The 20,582-nt window shown below is 47.4% G+C and overlaps 1 protein-coding gene across 2 annotated transcripts in view; it reads left to right on the top strand.

Annotated features, from left to right (window-relative positions):
• PRDM5 (PR/SET domain 5) overlaps positions 1-18,388 on the top strand; it is a gene marked incomplete at both ends in the record, with an annotated part of 119,816 nt that extends 101,428 nt beyond the window's left edge. The window contains one exon of one of the 2 annotated variants that reach the window (XM_080697311.1): positions 18,224-18,388. In XM_080697311.1, coding sequence (XP_080553437.1) covers positions 18,224-18,388 — 165 coding nt within the window. Of the gene's footprint in view, positions 1-13,618; positions 13,642-18,223 lie in introns of those variants that run through there. The other variant, XM_080697312.1, reaches the window with a different exon arrangement.
• Between the last annotated feature and the right edge of the window lie 2,194 nt (positions 18,389-20,582).

Genomic DNA, 20,582 nt, shown 5'->3' with positions numbered 1-20,582 from the left:
GGTGGCTCACGCTTGTAATCCCAGCATTCGGGAGGCTGAGACTGGAAGATCCTGGTTCGCGGACAGCCTCAGCTACTTAGTGAGGCCCTCTGCAACTCAGTGAGACCCTGTTTCAAAATAAAGAATAAAAAAATTGGGCAGGGGGTGTAGCTCAGAGGTCAGATGCCTCTGGGTTTCATCCCCAGACCTGAAAAAAAAAAAAGAAATGTTGTTGGTATTTGGAAGCGCCAGGAAAGGGGGCATCTCGTGTCCCGTCTTTCATTATACAAGTGTCGTTTGAGTGTCGAGAGGTTTATTCTCCACATTACCTACCTCGCTCAGCTTGCCAGTGCTTCACCTCTGGAAATCAGAAGAGCATTTTTTATATCAGGATCTCTCAGACCTCTGAAGATGGCTACATTCAGCCTAATATTTTTGCAGAAAGCCACATGTAGGCCCGCGATGCCCCAGGCAAGCTGACATCAAGGTCGGAGGTCAGGTGGAGCGAGCAGGGCTCTGAAGTGCACCCGACCTGCTCCTCCAGGAGGCTGTTGAAAATGTCACCTCAGCGCTTCCAGGCATTACTGTACTTCACAATGGCTGCGGAGGGGAGGCGGAGGCTTGAGGTCATCTGTGTAGGCTTCCGTTTCAAATAGCTGTGGATGGTCCCTCCTCCTTGCTTTGTCCAGGAAGCAGCTTACACTGATCTTCCTTTGTTGGAAGACACACGCCCAAGGGTGAGCGCGGGTCGCCTCCACAGCATGAGAGGCCCGAGGTCCTTGCAGTCCCTTTCTTCTGGGGAACCTGAAGGAGGGTAGCTAGGGGAATGGCTGGGCGGAGGCCTGGGCTTTCTCTTCCCAGAATGGATGGGTGGTGTCTGACCTTGCCCTCCTAGTGGATCCTCTGTTGACTGAGCATTGTCAGAGTCTCAGGCGGGGAGAGGGGCCCCTGGGATTAAGAGTGTGGCCTCACTGAGGCTTCAGCCTACGGCAGAACACACCCTCTAGGGTGTGCTAGAGATTTTGAACTTTTCAGATTTTAAAACTATATTTTTCCTTCTAATTTTGTCTCCTTTCTACCTAATATTTTATTTCTTTATTCCACCTCAGTCACACTTTGCACAGTGTCTTCTTGTTCCGTCCATTTTCCTGTGAATGACATAATTTCATGCTTTACGACTGAGTAAAATTCCATTGTGCACATATACCACATTTTGTGATCCATTCATCAGTTGACAGACACCCAGATTGTTTCCAAATTCAGCTGTCATGAATTGTGCTATACACATGGATACGGGTGCATTTTAACTTGGATTCTTTTGGAAATATACCAAGAAGCGGCGTGGCTGGGGATACAGTGGTTCCCTTCCTGGTCTTTTGAGGAACCTCCATACTGGTTGTATTAATTTGCAGTCCCACCAGCAGTGAGTAAGCGTTCCTATCCCCCCCCCCATCAGCATTTATTACTTGAGGTTTATATTCTTGAGGATTGCCATTTCAAGTGGAGTTAGAACCTGTGTAGTTTTGATTTGCATCTCCCTAATTACGATTGGTGTTGAACACTTTTTAATCTATTTGTTGGTTATTTGTACTCCTTCTGTCGAGAAATGTCTATTCAGTTTTTGCCCAGTCTTTGACAGGGTCAGGATTTTTTTTAAGTGTTAATTTTTTTAGTTCTTTATATATTCTAGTTATTTGTCCTTTGTCAGAAGAGTGCCTGACACAGGATTTCTCCCATTCTGTAGGCTTTCTTCAGATTCGTGATGGTTTCCTTTGCTGTACAGAAGCTTTTCAATGGGATGCCATGCCGTTTTATTCTCAGTTTTATTTCCTGAACTTTGAGAGTATTTTTAGGGAAGTATCTACCGTGCCTACATGTTAGAGAGCTGGTCATATGCCCTCTTCTAGTAGTTGCAACGTCTCTGGTTTAATTTTTAGATCTTTGGTCCACCTAGAGCTGACTTTTGTGCAGGGTGAGTGATTGGGGGCATCTAATTTTATTCTTCCACATACATAAATATTCTTAATTTAGTTTCCTGTGCCACTCTGTGTTCAAAGTTGTAAATGGAGGCTAGGTGTGGTGGCATCCCCATGCTTGGGAGGCAGAGACAGGAGGATCGCACAGGTTTGAAGCCAGCAGCGCTGGCTTAAGAGACCCTGTTTCCAAATAAAACTCTAAAATAGGTCTGGGAGTATAGCCCGGAGGTAGAAGGGTTTCCAGGAACCCCAGTACCACCAAATAAAGGAAAAAAAGTTGTAAATGGGAATAATAGAAACCAGAGTTGAGAACCATTTTCCAAACACCTTTTCATCACCAAATGTTTATTTATACCATAAAGACATATTGGATAGATAGATTGTTTTCTTTTGTTAACCTCATTCACAGTGATTGACAACAGTGCTGGCCGCTTGTCGCCTTGATGTTATGTTGAAACAGATGACTCGGATAGATTACTGGTGTGAGGTCGGTACTCTGGAAATCGTAAAACAAGGGACGTGAGCACTGGAAAGGCTCCTGTAGCCACAGAGGCTTCTGAAACCTTCACCCAGGGGCACTGATGTATCTGGGGCAAGTTGCGATTGGCATGAGCCGCTCATCCAAGGACCAACTGTTGCCACTGCAGAAAACTGCCAGCGTTCCGATGTTCTGCAGAGGCACTTCATTGCTTCTATCCAGAGCGATAGGGACTGGAGGGCCTCCTTCAGCTTTACGAATATCCTTGAGGGCTACAGAGTGCCAGGCTGCCCCACCCTACCGCTGTGGCACTGGATGTATATAACCCAGTGTGTGTATGCAAGGTGCATGGCGATCTCAGTCCAGAAACTCAGCTGCGCCGTGGGAAGATGCCGGAGGCTTCCCAAGACAAGCCTCCGGTGCTCAGGCGGACTCTGTGTGAGTAGGCCCTCTGTCACCATCACATAGGTCCTACCTGTTCACACACATCCCATCTATCACAGGCGCTCGGCGACCCTGCTCGGTCCTTGGGTACTGCAGTGGGTTGCTGTTTCAGCTCTTTCTTCTGTGTGGGAATGAGCACACTTGGTTCAACCTGCCATTGTAAGTTAAGATTACAGTTTGCTGGGACGTGAAGTGCCTGGCTGCTTTAGATTTATATATAGTTTGGACACAGAGGCAACAGCGAAGGGACTAAAATTTACATGTGTTTTTAGACATGTAAGCAAAGTACTCTGTCATTGCTAAAAAAAAAATGATGTTCCACCTAGAATATAGTCTTTAACATGTGGGACAGTTTATCACCAAGTAGTGGATGACTCAGTGACTGGATTTTGATTTTTTTAAATATGGAGTTCTGTTCCCGTTCCCCCTTTGGCAAGGCATGAGTTAGCTCCCCAGCATCTGTCCCGTGAAGAGTCCTTGCCAGCGCTGCGGGCCACGTGTGTCTGCCACTCATGTGGCACTGGGCTTGAAACCCCAGGGCCTCTTGCCCTCACCCCCGCTGGAACCCAAAGATGGCCTCTTTGTTCTCTGGACAGAGTTCCAGTGGAGATTGTTTGTGGACTTCACTGGACAGGAGGAGCTTGAGCCTCTCTGAGCACTCAGGCCTCATGGTTTCTTAGTTCCTTTATGCACAAAATAAGAATTCTGTTGAGTGACTCTCTGCCAAGAGCATTAGTTACATTGACTTCACAGAGGATAGCCAGCTGCCATAAAAACAGTGGTAAGTGCAGTCTGGAAGGAGAGGGGCCGCCTCTGGGGTGTCCAAACCAGGAAACAAACAGAAAGAATCAAAATAAAAGAACACCCCCTTGGGGTACAAGGGAATGTCTCAGAGCCGAGACTTGTAATCCCATGAGGTTCTGTGTCTTAAGCGTTTGGTAAAAACAAGGACATTGCTTCAAGTCAGTCTTTGACCTGGGCAGTTCGCAAGTAGTTCTCTTCTGTCAGTGTTTTTCCCAGAAACAAAACCAATACAAGGCACCATCTTGCAGGAGAAAGTCTGTGCTTGGCCACTCCAGAACTTGGTACCACCTTGAAGTGCTCCTCCCTGCTCCTCCCTCTCCTTCCCACCCTGCCCAGCAGCACTGGGACCACACGCTCGCTGCCTGGTGCCAGAGCCACTCCCCAGCGAGGGGTCTGCTTGGCGCAGGGGCAGTGGAACGTCTCACGGTGCTTTCCCTAGGCCACCGAGTGCCTTCTGCCAGTGGGCTTTCCGCTGTGACGTTTTACATGGGAAGCCGTGTTAGCAGAATCTTTTCCACTGAGTCCTGGGCACATAGGGATGGTTGTTCACCATGGTTGGCATGGCTCTTGAAATAAATGAGTATAAATGAGTGAGAGGTTCTTTCTGAAGGAACACACCAGACCCCAAACAGCCAAGGCCAAGTAGGTAAAAAGCCGCCACTGCCTATCTAAAGAAAAGGGGACATTAGATCTGTTCCTAGGTCTGTTAATGGCAGCAGGTCCTCTTAGGTCGGAGTTGGGAGTGGCACCTCGCACCGTCAGAATCGGTCTGAACTCTCTATACCTGCTCCAGGGTCTGTACACTTTCATCAGAGAGTGCATGCCATTTCATAAACACCCATTTGTGAAAGAACATTGAGTTCAGATTTGTTGACGGAAAAGAATTGTATCAGATGTAAAGAATAAAGAATAGTGAAGATACAAATTTTTTGAACTTAAAAATTTTTGTGAGATGTCCTTCAGAACTTAAAAGCATTCATGGTACATTTGGAAAATAGGTTTTCCTATTTATTATAATATTCTGCTGTGGGTTTTTCTTTTTGCCTTTTTGCCTTTTTCAGAACATTTTATGATTTCTGAGTGAAGTCACCTTTAGCCAAATCTTCACAGAAAGCTCTGGAATCTCACCTGTGCAAGCAGAGGGGCTGTTTTTCCCAGGTTTTCTGAGGTTCAGAGGCGCAGTTTTCACTGTTAGCTCCCATCACTCGTGTAGTGTCTTGACTCGGGAGTGTCATTTATATTGATAGGATTCCCCCTGACTTCTGCCCACCCCTGGGGGGGATCGCTTCCCTGTGATGTGCGCTTTGCAGAGGTGAACACACGGCTGGACCTGGATTAACTAGCTACAACGTCCGCCACACCTTTCTGCCACACTCTTATTTTTTGCAAACTGATATAATGGGATCAGCATGTTATATCTTCAGACTTCGATCTCCCTTTCATAAGGCTTTGAATCTACACAATCCCTTTCTCCCTCAGACCTCTGAAAAAACTTCATGGTTTTATTAAAAAATGATAGTTCATCTCACCACCCTCCCAGATGTCAGAAACATGCTTGGCATTTTGGGAACAGGCAAATTGAATTAATTCATTTCTCTGGGGACTGGTTGGCTCTGCCCTTTAATTGGACGAGCTTGCAATTGCATTGATTCTGCTTTTCCCATGCTTCTGTCTGCCCTGACATAATGTCCCAACATTGACAGGGGTATTGGTATTGGCTGGCCTCATGGGCACCGACATTCTTGGTGCTGTTATCCAAAACAAATGACCACACAACTTAGAGAAAGGAAGATTTATTTGCTCATAGTTTTTGGAGATTTCAGGATTCAGATCATGTGAGACTAGGGTCTGCACATCTCAGGAAATGGTGTGGTAAGGAGGGAGGGAAAGAGAGAGAGAGAGGAATAAGGAAAAAGAGGAGAAGAAGAAGCAAGAGGAGGAGGAGGAGGAGAAAGAGAAGAAGAGAGAGCTAGCTCTGCTCAGACATCATGGAGACCCAAGTCAAGAGCCAACAATCAAGATGATTCTAAGATAAAAGTAGAATCCCTAAGGTGACACCCCACCTAGCCTAGGTTACCACCCAGTAAATCTTTACACATCGATGAGATTACAGCCCTCATGACTTAATTATACCAACCCTGAACATTAATACAAGAACTCGTTAGGGGACATTCTATACGTAACTATAACAGCTGTATACTGTATTTCAAACTGGACAGCAGCAAGAGCTATGGGTTGATGGGGCAAGTTTGCTGGGACTCCATCTGTCCTGTGTTCTTCCTAAATCCGTGGTACTCTTCCTGAGGGTGAAGGCCACGTGTTGAGCCCCTCTGTGCTTCCCACATGTCTTAGCATCTTGCTCAGTGCCCACTGGAGATTGCTGATGATGCTCAGTTACATCAACATGAGAATTATCTTGATTCCTGTCGGATCGTTGGCAAACAGAGCTCGAAACACTTAAGTTAATTGGTATGTATTTTTTTTTTTGAGGTACTGGGGATTGAATCTAAGGGCATTCTACCTTCAAGCTACACCCCCAGCCCTATTTTTTATTCTTTAATTTGAAACAGGGTCTCACTAAGTTGCAGAGGGAGGGCCTCACTAAGTTTTAGCTGAGGCTGGCGGTGATTTTCCTGTCTCAGCCTTCCAAGTACTGGGATTACAAGCCTATACCACCACACCCAGCTGATATATAAATTTAAAGTATTAACTCCTCTGTAGAAAAAGACCTCCTTTAGAGAAGTAGTTAGTGTTTTTCTTTCTAAGTTTGCCTTTAATGTTGGTGGGATTGCTGTGCCCACCACTGTAAATTACTCAGAAGTATTACACTGGCTAATTAAGCTCCTCGTAACATGGGAAAAAGCCCAAATGTGTGAGACCTTGATTTTTAATAATTTTTTAGCATAAAACAAATAGAAGCAGTGACAACAGTGTATGCCAAAAGAACAGGGCAGTTACATCAGTAACCTGTACACTTGCGACTCTCACAAGCTATTATTCTCATAGTTGACTTCTATTCTAGTATTTAAAACTCAATATTTTTGCCTTGGGCACTGCAACCCGTCTCTGTGTGTAGGTGTGGGCAAGTCTGTTTTCATCTTTCCTATCTCTCTCATCCTTTTATCACATTTACTTTCCTTATCATCCTTTTTCTTTCCTTCATATATTCATCATAATTTGCACTGCTATTTCAAAGTGTGGTCTGTCATTTTCAGCATGGTGGGTATAACTTTTTCCTGATGATGAAATTTTTCCTCTTCAATTAGTTTTCTTTTGTCAGACTTTGGGAGAAAACTCTAAGCAATTAGTAATTATGCAGTAAAAGAAGGAGTTTCTCTTCAGATAATTTCCGTAGTAGCTCCCTTCCTCCTGGCCACCGTTCCTTTTCTCCCGCACAAAGGATGTTCTTTGCAGTGTGCTCTCACTTTGTTCTCAGAGTTGTTATCAGCAGATATATTTTCAGCTCCCTGGATAACTTGTTTTGTGTGTGTGTGTGTGTGTGTGTGTGTGTGTGTGTGTATAAGAAAATGTTGCTGTTTAAAATAACACTCCCATTTTTAGAGCTGGGGTTCTTAAGACTGCGTGGTGCATTGCCATTTTTAATAGCCAGTTACAGACTGAAGTTTCTGTTCATTGTCATTGTACCACGCTTCAGTGTGAGCTGGAAGTGTTTTGCCTCTAGAAGAGGGTGTGAGAATGTGGCCTGGCCATTGGGTACATGTGGACAGGAGTGTGATGTCATCCCTAACTGAAGGAGCCATCCATGTTCGTCCTCGAGGTCCTGCCCTGGAGGATGGTGGACCACATCCCCAAGTTCATCCTCGAGGTCCTGCCCTGGAGGATGGTGGACCACATCCCAAGTTCATCCTCAAGGTCCTGCCTTGGACATGGGTGGGCCTCATCCCAAGTTCATCCTCAAGGTCCTGCCTTGGACATGGGTGGGCCTCATCCCAAGTTCATCCTCAAGGTCCTGCCTTGGACATGGGTGGGCCTCATCCCAAGTTCATCCTCGAGGTCCTGCCTTGGACATGGGTGGGCCTCATCCCAAGTTCATCCTCGAGGTCCTGCCCTGGAGGATGGTGGGCCTCATCCCAAGTTCATCCTCGAGGTCCTGCCCTGGAGGATGGTGGACCACATCCCAAGTTCATCCTCGAGGTCCTGCCTTGGACATGGGTGGGCCTCATCCCAAGTTCATCCTCGAGGTCCTGCCTTGGACATGGGTGGGCCTCATCCCAAGTTCATCCTGGAGGTCCTGCCCTGGAGGATGGTGGACCACATCCCCAAGTTCATCCTCGAGGTCCTGCCCTGGAGGATGGTGGACCACATCCCAAGTTCATCCTCGAGGTCCTGCCTTGGACATGGGTGGGCCTCATCCCAAGTTCATCCTCAAGGTCCTGCCTTGGACATGGGTGGGCCTCATCCCAAGTTCATCCTCAAGGTCCTGCCTTGGACATGGGTGGGCCTCATCCCAAGTTCATCCTCAAGGTCCTGCCTTGGACATGGGTGGGCCTCATCCCAAGTTCATCCTCGAGGTCCTGCCTTGGACATGGGTGGGCCTCATCCCAAGTTCATCCTCGAGTTCCTGCCCTGGAGGATGGTGGGCCTCATCCCAAGTTCATCCTCGAGGTCCTGCCCTGGAGGATGGTGGACCACATCCCAAGTTCATCCTCGAGGTCCTGCCTTGGACATGGGTGGGCCTCATCCCAAGTTCATCCTCGAGGTCCTGCCCTGGAGGATGGTGGGCCTCATCCCAAGTTCATCCTCGAGGTCCTGCCCTGGAGGATGGTGGGCCTCATCACAAGTTCATCCTCGAGGTCCTGCCTTGGACATGGGTGGGCCTCATCCCAAGTTCATCCTCGAGGTCCTGCCCTGGAGGATGGTGGGCCTCATCCCAAGTTCATCCTCGAGGTCCTGCCTTGGACATGGGTGGGCCTCATCCCAAGTTCATCCTTGAGGTCCTGCCCTGGAGGATGGTGGACCACATCCCCAAGTTCATCCTCGAGGTCCTGCCCTGGAGGATGGTGGACCACATCCCAAGTTCATCCTCGAGGTCCTGCCCTGGAGGATGGTGGACCACATCCCCAAGTTCATCCTCGAGGTCCTGCCCTGGAGGATGGTGGACCACATCCCAAGTTCATCCTCAAGGTCCTGCCCTAGAGGATGGTGGGCCTCATCCCAAGTTCATCCTCGAGGTCCTGCCTTGGACATGGGTGGGCCTCATCCCAAGTTCATCCTGGAGGTCCTGCCCTGGAGGATGGTGGGCCTCATCACAAGTTCATCCTCGAGGTCCTGCCTTGGAGGATGGTGGGCCTCATCCCAAGTTCATCCTCGAGGTCCTGCCTTGGACATGGGTGGGCCTCATCCCAAGTTCATCCTCGAGGTCCTGCCCTGGAGGATGGTGGGCCTCATCCCCAAGTTCATCCTCGAGGTCCTGCCTTGGAGGATGGTGGGCCTCATCCCAAGTTTATCCTCGAGGTCCTGCCTTGGAGGTGGGTAGGCCTCATCACAAGTTCTTGCCTCTGATTGTACCTTAGGAACACCCTAAGAGCTTTCAGAACATCAGCACCTAGCCCTGTAGAAACCATTAAACCAGGCAGTCGGATGGCCCCGGGCACCAGTGTTCATTAAAAAGATTCCCAGATGACTCAAAGGTATAGGAACTAGCCTAGAAGTTCGGAGACCGTGAGGAACCGATTAGCTTGGTCCGTTTTGTCTCATTCTTCCAATCAGACAGCTGCAGTTTGGATAATTTGGAGCTAGTCTGGATAATTCTGTGCATGTTTTGTGCCAGACAGGCTCTCCCATCACCCCCACGAGACTGACAGGCCCCCTTGGTTGGTCAGCCATTTCACTTCCACACCTTAGTCTGTGTGTGGCAAGAGGAGATTAGTTGCAAAGGGACCCACTGGCCCCTTGATTCTATTTAAAGACCGTGTGCAATACTTTAATATAAAAATGGGATGCTGTTACTCTGCGTATTTTTAGTTTTCTATATGTCAGTTGTACAATTCATCTTCTCAGTTTATAGAAAGTATGTTTCCCATTAGCCACAATGCAGAACCAATTATGGGTCTGTTGTGTGGAAACCTGCTTTAAATGTTCGCCCAGCTTTCCAAGGCTTCCCTGGGCGTCATGACTTCTAGGTGCTCCGTCTTCTAGGCCACGGGTGTGTTCTGTCATTTGTTGAAAGATCACGCTGGCTATGAAATAAGACCATAAACACAAAGCCACTCGAGCCATGGACATCTGCGAAAGGAGTTTTCGAGCAAGGCTGTTGTTGGCAGGGGCGAGCGTGTGTGGCTAGGGGCACTTGCGCTTTCAGAAATGGGGCCTCTGAGAGGTGCCGTAGACATATGGCATTCTGTCCCCGCTGTGCGTAATGGGGACCCGAGGACCCCATCTGCAGACCCTCCTCGAAATCCCACCTGTGCTTTTGTTGCAAATGTGATGTTTTATGGTTCTGATTGTACCTTAGGAACACCCCATGGAACCCAGCACTGGTCACAAAGCCAGTCTCACTGGAGAAAGTATGGGAGTCCGAAGCTGGCAGGGGTTTCGCAGTCTGCCCCATGAGGGCACAGGTCACAGGCCAGTAGTCAGGGCCAGGCACAGAGCCAGGGTTGCCGCCTGGTTCTCCTTTGTGCTTCAAGCATCTTCTGTGTTTGGTACAGATGTCTCCCAGCCCTGCACATGGCCTGTCCTACAAAAGCCTCAGACACCTCTTGCTGCTGGCTCCCACCACTGGCCCGCACCGCTGGGCTGAGGAGGGGTTCCAGCTCTCCAGGCTGAGGTTTTGTGCCCCTACAAATGGGGCTGTTGCTGGAGCTCCGGGTCATCCCTGAGCAGCTGGGATGATTTACTGTTGACAAAATCCATCTTCCTGATATCAAAAAGTGGCTCCCTGGGTAGAGAAAGGAATGGCTGGGGAAGAGAAGGTTTTATGGTTTTGATAATACATGTGTCGCAGAAAGCTCATGTGTTGGCAATGCAGAATGATTCAGAGGCCAAATGATCAAACTAGGATTCTAACCTCATCGGTGTGAGTCAATTTGTCGATTCATGATTGTGTGTGTGTGTGTGTGTGTGATACTAGGGGTGGAATCCAGAGGCTTTCTACCCCTGGGCTATACTCCCAGACCTATTTTATATTTTATTTGGAAACAGGGTCTCACTAAGTTGCTGAGAGCCTCACTCAGTAGCTGAGGCCGGCATTGAACCTGTGTGATCCTCCTGTCTCAGCCTCCCAAGCATGGAGATTACAAGTGTGTGCCACCACGCCTGGCTGGATTCATGATTTAAATGGACGTTCTGGGTGGTAATTATAGGCAGATGGTAATTATAGTAGATGGCTGGGGTGTGGTCTTGGCCACCGTATCTGACCCCAGGCCTTTCCCCACCCTCTGTCTGCTCCCTCGCTGCCATGAGCTAGACAATGGTCCTCCTCCATTCCCTGCTGCCATGTTTTTGTCTTGGAGTTGGCCGACCATAGACTGAGCCTCTGAATCCATGAGCCACATAAACCCTTTTCCCTATTAAGGTATACTTGTCAGGTACTTAAGACATAGGGACAAAAGACTGACCCATACAGAGAAAGAGTGGTGTGTTTAACTTTAGGAATCACATGAAAATATGGTTTTTTTAATTCCTTTCAGCGTTTTTGTTAGGAAACGTCAAACCTACCGGAGTAGAGAAAATATAATAACAAAGGCCCATGTATCCTCAGTTAAGACAAACAAGTACTCATTCTTTTGCTATCTATGGCTTCCCCAGTACCCCAGCCCATTTCACGTATCCTGCAGCCATAGTGCTTCCATAAGAAAGGACGAGCCACTGCTGAAGCAGAAGAGAAAATGGAAAGCTAGAACTGCATAAAATGTCTGTTTACGTAGACACTTCATACTTAAGTAATTCATACTGTGTCTGTTCTTCCTGCATGTTTAAGATTATCTTTTATATTTGGAAATAAGAAATGATTATTCAGCAAAAGCCATCCCTTTTTCTGAACTCTAAAAGGGTTATTAATAGCTATAAAATCTTTTAATCAAGAAAAAGCCAAGAAATGAATTAACTGTCATACTTTTGCATGAGTGTGTGTGTGCGTGTGTGTGTGTGTGTGTGTGTGTGTGTGTGTGTGTGTGACAGACAGACTCATATCCACATCCGAGTTCCCTCAGTGAGTTCCTTCTCTGAATCCTATTTGACATACAAGTTGCCCACCAGTGGTTATTTCCCTAGGCATGGACCATGGCGTGGAGCCAGACATTTAGAGAAGAGGTGTGTCCCTGAGCCTGTGCACCTCTGAGCTGTGATGACAGAGAAGTTAGGATCTCACCCGTGAGTTGACTTCTCAGCAAGCCAGTTTATTTGTGTTCCTACATCGCAGGCTCCAGCCTTGCCCAGCACATCCATAAGGCAGCCTGTTTTCTTTTCATGGCTTACTAAGTTTTCTTTCCAAATTGTATTGGGGTCAGGCTACTGCTGTCACTTAAGGACACTTACTAAGCCGCATTCTTTGATCTTCTGAACCCTTCACCTTGACTTCTGAACACAAGGGGAAGCGCTCATTTGTTCTATTTTTCTGTGTCTACTTGACTGTGCTGTGATGTGAAAGCGACCACAGGAAATTTTGATTATATGCCAGCTGTACATGGATGATCTCCCATTTGTAGATGGGCCCACGGAAGAATCCGGGGATCCCCATTATCATTTTTGGCAGGTGGTGCTGCGGGGCAGCTTTTGGACCTTGTGGTATGCAGCAGCCAGTAGATAGACTCAGGAAGCTCTAGTGCATTTTTTCTGAAAGGACTTCACACCCAGCATTTATCAAGCATATAATTTTGTTTTTGCAGACCCTTCTCAAAAGATGTTGATATTTATTAACCCAGATTACTGTTCTTTGGTATAGATGGGTATTAACAGAAAAAGATGGCTTTTTATTCCCTATATGCCAAGGTACAAGACACAGAGTTCTGTGAATCCTGCCTTCTGAATGAATTCTGACAAATGTTTGATTAAAGCCAGACTGATTAGATGGCTGATTAATTCTGCCTTTGCAGATTACACTTCTTAACTGATAAATAGGTTATCTCCATTTAGTAATGATTCCTAAGTTAGGATGACAAAGGACAGGCTGTTCGTCAGTTAAACTTGTAATCATTCAGAAACAGAATTAATCAGGGACCTAATCACGTTGTCTCTAGTTAAATCCAGCTAATGAGTGAACACGCGTCATTTATACCACACATTTCACTCTGAAAGTGTTAGAAACAGTTTCCATAATACTTTGTTGAATCAGAGTTTGTGTTCTTGTTAAAGATTTCTGTAGCAGAGCCAGACAGGGTAATGGGATTATGGCGTCACTGGTGTTCAAGTGATTTGCATGAGTTCTCGTGTGGGGCCTTGGGAAGCCCTGTAGTATCCAAAACATGCTTACAGGTATCAGCCCACTGTCTGCTGCTATAACAATACCTGAGATGATCAACTTACAAGAAAGAAAGGCTTATTATGGCACTCAGTTTCAGAGTCCCAGTTCATGGTCACTCACCTTCCTTGCTTTGGGCCCGTGGTAGGACAGTTTATCATGGCCAGGAGCACAGTGGATGAAGTCTCTCACCTCACGGTAGCCAGGAAGCAGAGAGGGAGAGAAAGGGAGAGACCAGAGCCTACAGTCCCTTTCTAGACACAGCCTGATGACCTAACTTCTTCCCACTCAGCCTGCCTCTCAAAGGCCCCACCACCTCCCAGGACTGTGCCCTGGGTGTGATGTCTCCTTGGGCAGGTGGGCAGGAGCTCAGCCTTGGCTCTGCCTTCTGTGGCTCCTGGTCTCACGCCAACCCTGTAAGTTGGCTGCACAGACTTCAGACCTGGATGAAGCCACCCTCCACCCCATACTTGCCATCTCACCCACACTCTTGGTGGTCTCTCCTCTCGCCTGCAGGAGAAACCTTACAAGTGCTCTGAGTGCAGCAAAGCCTTCAGCCAGAAGCGAGGCCTGGAGGAGCACCGGAGGACGCACACCGGGGAGAAGCCCTTCCAATGTGACGTGAGTGTGCATCCCTCTCCTCTCCTTGGCTCTCCAAGGAGCAGGAGGCGCACGTGCGGGCCCACGCACCTGTGTACGCGCCCATGTGTGTGCTTTGTAGCATAACCGGTCTGCTGCTAATGTCCCATGTTGTTTATAGCATTTGATCACATGGTCCTTGCAGTCACATTGAACTTACTTCATCAGGGTTTCCTGGAGGCAAAACAGCTGACTTTCCTGAAGACACCCTTACAGTGCCACTGTGTAACTTCCAGGGTGTAACTCACAGTGATCTGAGGAGTTCCCATGTGGCTGCCCAAGTCCTTGGTGGATTGATGGTAGTTAAACCTAAAGTTTATCTGGTGGTAGATATTACTTTTTAATCCAAATAGCATATTTCTAATACACATATAAACTTATTTATGTTAAATAATGCTGTTTAGATTTTATCCATATTCGTGACACTTGAAATGGGATTATTTGATGTATCCATTTACGTTACCTTTGAGGGGAAAATATTGCTCTTCTCAGTAAATTTAAGATGAACATTGATTAAGTTAGGAGAGAAATGGCTTGTCTGTGAATTGAATAGTGTTAGTATCCTTTTTTAAGAGCGGACAGTTGACAAAGAATTGAAATGGTGTTAAGGAAAGCAAGAGGGTGCTTAGTTTTGGCACACAAATGTCAAGAGTGTTCATGTGGCTTGGTGTAAGAAGAGACACTAAAGTTGTGGTGTGTGGAATGGCATAGTGCCACAGCACAGATTCTCTGTAACTGCAGGAAGAAACTCAAGAATCTGGTCCCAACAGCTTGTCTCAAGGGTACGGTATAGGTCAAGCAGTCCCTATGAAAGGAAAGTCACATAATCAAAGTCAATCACCAAGCCAAACATGAGAGGAGGGAGAGGGTAGGGAATGGGGTGGGAATTGGGGAAGGGCTAAATGAGTGATGTGTGCATGTGTGCCTCCACCATCTTGTACCCCATTAAGATGTATGGCTACAATGCATCAATTTAAAAAAGAAGGAAGAAAGGGAGGGAGGGAGGGGGGAGGGAGGGAGGGAGGAAGGAAGGAAGGAAGGAAGGAAGGAAGGAAGGAAGGAAGGAAACTCACAAATGCAAGGTATTTTCTCTGTCCTGTGAAACTTCATTGGTAACGTCAAGTAGACAGTGGGTGGCTCATAAAACCCCTTTATCAGCAGTGCCCTTCTTTAAGGAAGAACCCACTGCAGGGAAAGAAAATGGGACAGGATTCCAGACAGCATGTGCTTGCCACCACCAGATAAATGACATCACAAAGCATGACCGTGACTGAGTTCACCAGGGAAGGAAGCCCTGGCACGTGGAGAAAGGGCTGAGGGTCTGGCCCCGAGATCCATGCTCCAAGTTAGGAACCCCCACGGGAGGACAAAGGCAAAATCTGACCAGAGGGTCCAGGGAAGGAAGGAGAGGTGGTCATTATGGAGAGTAAAGGAGAGAGGGGAAGTGGTCAGTGGTCAGCTGGTGCTGGCATTCAGGTTACTGAGGGCTCAGGCATGCCCCTGGACCCAGCGACGTGGGGACAGCTGTACATTTCAGAGGGGGCTGGGGAGTTCAAAGCTGGGCAGGTGTGGTGGTGGGCAGGCTTGGACCTGCTGGGAGATGACTTCAACCCCTAAATAATATTTTCCTTCTGATTATAAAATTTACTTTTAATATCAGCAAAAATCCAGAAATACAGAAACAAAGACAAACAATGCCATCCCCAGATCCCCAGTGGATGTCCAGGGAATATGTGTGTTAATGTGCTCATGTCCCCTCATGTGCTTACCTGTGCTGCTAACAGCACCTGCTCCTTACTGCACGGTTATAAACTGAAGGGCATTGGCCGCTTAATGTTTTCTTTCCCCTAAGTTTTCTCTTGCCTGTAATCATTTCTTTTTAAACTGTAATCTTCTTTAGTGCACACCTAAAAAAGGATTTCCTCATCTGGTTGTATCAAAGGGAGCATAAGCATTCCCCTTATTTCACTTTTATAAACCATCCCATGTGAGCATCCTGTGCACAAGTCATTGAGGAGGAGGGACTCATGCCGCTGCAGCTCCTGGGTCTTTGAAGGCTCTGTCCTTTCAAGACACTTTTCAGGATGTAGTTATGTACCAGTGACAATGTCAACATCATGGGTACACCTTTATGCACATGTTAACTTCCCTTTTAAACGGTGTGTGTGTTGTGTGTGTTATGTGTGTATTTTTTTTAAATGTACCTTTTTTGTATGTGGTACTGGCAGTTGAACCCCAGATCATTCTACTTCTGAGATATACCCCCAGCACAATTTTATTTCCTACTTTGAAACACGGTCTCCCTAGGTTGATGAGAGTCTCACTACTTGCTGAGGCTGAACCTGTGATCCTCCTGTCTCAGCCTCCTCAATACTGCTATTACAGGTGAACGCCACCACAGCTGGCTGGAAATATGTTTTAAGTATAGTATATATTTGAATTTTGCTTTTTCTCCTAATTTTAGAGTCTCATCTTTAAAAGCAGTTGATATTTTTATATCAATAATCATAATTCATGTATTTTATAATCATTGTATTTTATGCTCTTTCATTTTTTGGGGGGGTCTTTTCTTTTCCCCTTTGAGTTTTACCAGAGCCACCTGGCTTTGTTTTTCGGTGGCTTTCAAGGCATATAATCTGTTTCTAATTCTCAATACAAAGCTTACGCTCATCTGCTATTCCCAAAGAGAAACGTCATTTCTTGAGATCAATTGGATGTGCTGTGTTTGTTCTGGGAAGTTCTCCTGCCTGCTGCAAAACCACCTCAGATCTAGGTCCCTACTGCACTTCCAGAAGGCTCCATTCTCCTCTGTCTCCACCTAACGTGGCTCTCCACTGCCTCCTGTCAACAGTGGTGTCTTCTGTCCAATCCCCTGACAATACTTGTTGCCAAATGAGAGGAAAAGAAGCGCTAGCTCCGTTCCGTGCCTGCGGTAGAACATCGCTTTTCCAGATTGTCTTTTTAATCTTCAAATCCATGGGATAACTACTGTTGTTGTCACTTTACAGATGAGGGAGCTGGGTTAAAAGGGATACTGTGTGCATGTCAGCTTCCTCAGTAAGTGAGAGTCAGAATTCAAACCCAAGCTGGTGATTCAAAAAATGCAGGAGGACCGGGGTTCCCAGAAACCCTCAGCTGTTTAGTGAGGCCCTTTGCAACTCAATGAGACCCAGTTTCAAAATAAAGAATGGAAAACAGGGATGAGGGTGTAGCTCAGAGGTAGACTGCCTCTGGGTTCCATCTCCAGTACAAAAAAAAGAAAGAAAGAAAAAAGAAAAGAAATGCTTACTGAATACTTGCCCCGTGCACCTTGCCTCACCCGGTGGTTGCAAGAGTGAATAAACGTGTCCAGATCCCTGCCCTCGTGCAGCGGAGACTCTCGTGACTGTGAACAATAGACGGGACTGTGGGAAATGAAATTTGAGCAGAAAAAGGGTCCAAAGAGAGGTCAGGATTCAGTTTTGAATAAGGAGGTCCAGGCAGGCTTTGGTGGCCGCTGTGTGACCCGGAAGCCGCTTCCTTTCCTGACACGCTGCTGCTGCTCGTGTGTGAATCAAAGCGCAGTATTAGCCCGTCTCCTGACCAGACTCGGGGCTTATCCCTCCCGCATTTCTTGTCACCGTGAGTGCAGATCCTCCTCCCATAGAGAGGGACACGCATTTCTTATGAGACTCCATATTTTCACAGACCTCACCTCGATCGGAACGCGGCTTTCTTCAGAGTGTATTTGTCAGCCGCCTCCTCTCAGTACATTCTTGTTTTCCCTGTGTTTTTGCATCAATTAAAGATGCTGCATTTTGGAATAGATTCAGAGAGTTTCGCGTCCACGGAACATCCCACTTTGAATTTCATTCTGATTCATTTAGTAACTTAAATAATTAGGCTTTACATGCTATGTGTTTCTTTATTCAAGGACTGTTTCATGCATATTGAAGTAGGTGCCGATGTGGCAGGTCTTCTAGGAAGTAAACTTGTTACCTTCCTCTAAGAAAATATATATAAGAAGAAATGAAGACATGGAAGAGTGGAGAGTAGCTTCCCACCGGCGCTGCCCAAGGCAGTGTCCTCCGCGGGCATCGCGGGGACCGAGTGGACAGGAGAACGGCCCGTGCATTTATGTCACCTGGAGGCCTACTTCCAGAACATGCAGCATCTGCCTCAGAGCCTCTGCTGTCTCTGGAGAGCACTTCCAGGGACCTGTTCCTCCTGAGGCCCTCCACTCCAGCTGCTGAGTGCGGCCGGGCACTGGGGCTCAAAAGACACGGCTAAATGCGGTAACTCCTGGGGCGGCACCTGATTCCTCTCCCCATTCGTTTGCTGTTGGATTTCATTAATTCCAAGTACAGCTTTTGTTCTGGGGCCCGTGCAGATGTGCTCAATCTCAGAAATTTGTACAACGTATACGTACCGTACAAATGGTAAGTCAGTGTGTACTCAGGCTTTTCCGTACAACATGGTTAGTGTCTGTGGGTTTTTTTCTAGGTTTGCGACCTGGCTTTCAGCCTGAAGAAAATGCTGATCCGGCACAAAATGACTCATAATCCCAATCGCCCCCTGGCCGAGTGCCAGCTCTGCCATAAGAAGTTTACCAGGAATGATTACCTCAAAGTGCACAAGGACAACATCCACGGCCTGGCCGACAGCTAAGCGCGGCTACAGAAAGGCTCCCAGTGCCCGAGCGGGGCCGGCCTCACTGTTCAGCACAACAGAAGCAGCCAAAAGAACTTCCCCATGCCCAGCTCTTACTCACCTCCCTTGGAGTTTATAAATGCATATGTAAAAAACAAAATAGTTAATTTTACCAAGAAATTATACAAATAGAAAAAGTCTCTGTAGCTTTGCAAAATATTACTTGCACTCTTGTTTTTATAAAAATGGAGAAAGGAACTCTGACTCTATGGACTCTCTCTGTAATGAAGTTTGTCGGGGTGTGTGTGTGTGTGTGTGTGTGTGTGCATATGCACACCTGCAAACACTGGCTATTGCAGCCAATTACTACGAATTTAGGTAAAAAATCAAGATATCCAGCTATTTCTTTGCAAGTAAGAATGCGGTCAAGCAGTCCAAGTCTGAAGCCTGATGGCAGGGTAAATACTTGCTATTCTATGAAACAGAACAAGAGTTGTTTGGTTTTATTTTTTTTAACATCATAGCTCTACACAACTAGGCTCAAAATAAAGAGGTCTGAGAACTATCGCATCCATTAAAATATCCTTCACTCTAGAGAATTCTCAGGAAATGTCCTTTCCACTCATCTCTCAGACATAGGCCTTCATGCTTGTAAAAGCAAAGGGGAAGGAGCAAACAAACATGCATGAAAAAACAAAACAAACAAAAAACTAACAATTATAAGAGTAAATAAAAAACAAAAAAAGGGAAAAAACTAGTGACAATGAGAAAGAAAACAAAGTAGTACTGCTACTTTACACATATAGGGCTCTTACAATGTCTGTTCACTAGAGTAGGTTCTGGAGCATGCTCCAATAGCTTTGATTTGCTCTGTAACCTATTGTCGGCTTTTGGACCCACTTTCTAAATGTTTGCATCTTCTCTCACCTCTCACCGCTTTGTGCTCAGGTGTCAGAGTGGAAGGTGTCACTGTAAATGAGTTCCCTGTAAGCGCAGGGCTCCCGGCCTGGGCCTACACCTTCTGGCCTGGGCTCTGCGCCTTCCGGCCTGGGCTCTGTGCCTTCCGGCCTGGGCCTGCACCTTCCGGCCTGGGCCTGCGCCTTCCGGCCTGGGCTCTGCGCCTTCTGGCCTGGGCCTGCACCTTCCGGCCTGGGCTCCGCACCTTCCGGCCTGGGCCTGCGCCTTCCGGCCTGGGCCTGCGCCTTCTGGCGTGAACCTGCACCTTCCAGCCTGGGGTCCGCACCTTCCAGCCTGGGCCTGCATCTCCTAGCTGCACTGGCGAGGGCGCGCAGTGTACTCTCAGAGCGACCCCGTGACCCTGCAGGTCCTGCGGGCTGGGCACTCCGGGCCTTTCCTGTGTGTGGGTTATAGCCAACCATGTCTGGGCCAAGCTGCTGACCTTAGCCCGCCGTCGGCTGCTGGGGCAGTGTCTGCCGGAGGAGTGCAGAGGAGCGCGTCCCTGGCTGCCCTGCCCGGCCCTAGAGGGCACATCCCCAATGGCTTCTGCTGAGCGCGGGCTTTGGACTCTTGCTCCGTCCCTGAAGCATGGTGCCGGTCGCTGGAGATGCTGGCGCCCGGCCGCTACTTCACCTCAGCTCCGCGGTTCCTTGCTGGGATTCCTCGGCCGCGGAGCCCCAGTCCTGGTTCAGCCCACGGCCCAGGATGGCGCCGCCGCCAGACCAGGTCAGTGCGCGCCGGGCTCTCTCTGGATCTCGCGTTCTGACTGCTGGATTTCCTTCTGCTGTGGCTCCCATTTTTGTGTTTTTGTTTATAAATATCTTTGCTGCTTTGTTTTTCTTGTCCAGGAGTTGTCTTCTAGGTAGTTTATTTTTGTTACAGCTACTAAGATGTGCTGCGTCCCACAGTTAGCATTTTCTTCCTCTGCAATATAGATGTTTAAAACCTGTAAAAAACAAACAAACAAAAATTATATATATAATTTGAAATCACCGGGATATCTTTTAAAAATACAAATTCTAAGCCGGTGTGGTGGCGCACGCTTGTAATCCCCGTGCTTGGGAGGTGGAGACAGGAGGATTGCACAGGTTCGAAGCCAGCTGAGCTGGCTTAGGAGACCCTGTTTCCAAAAATTAAAAAAAAAGTATAAAATAGGTCTGGGAGTGTAGCCCGGAGGCAGAAGGACTTCCAGGAACCCCAGGACCACCAAAAACAAACAAATTCTAGAGTTAAGATCTAAAAGATCTCCAAGTAG

This window comes from Muscardinus avellanarius, assembly GCF_963383645.1.
Source record: "Muscardinus avellanarius genome assembly, chromosome: 6".
Classification (NCBI taxonomy): domain Eukaryota; kingdom Metazoa; phylum Chordata; class Mammalia; order Rodentia; family Gliridae; genus Muscardinus; species Muscardinus avellanarius.
Note: the sequence above shows the minus strand (reverse complement) of the source record. Positions and strands in the feature narration are given on the sequence as shown.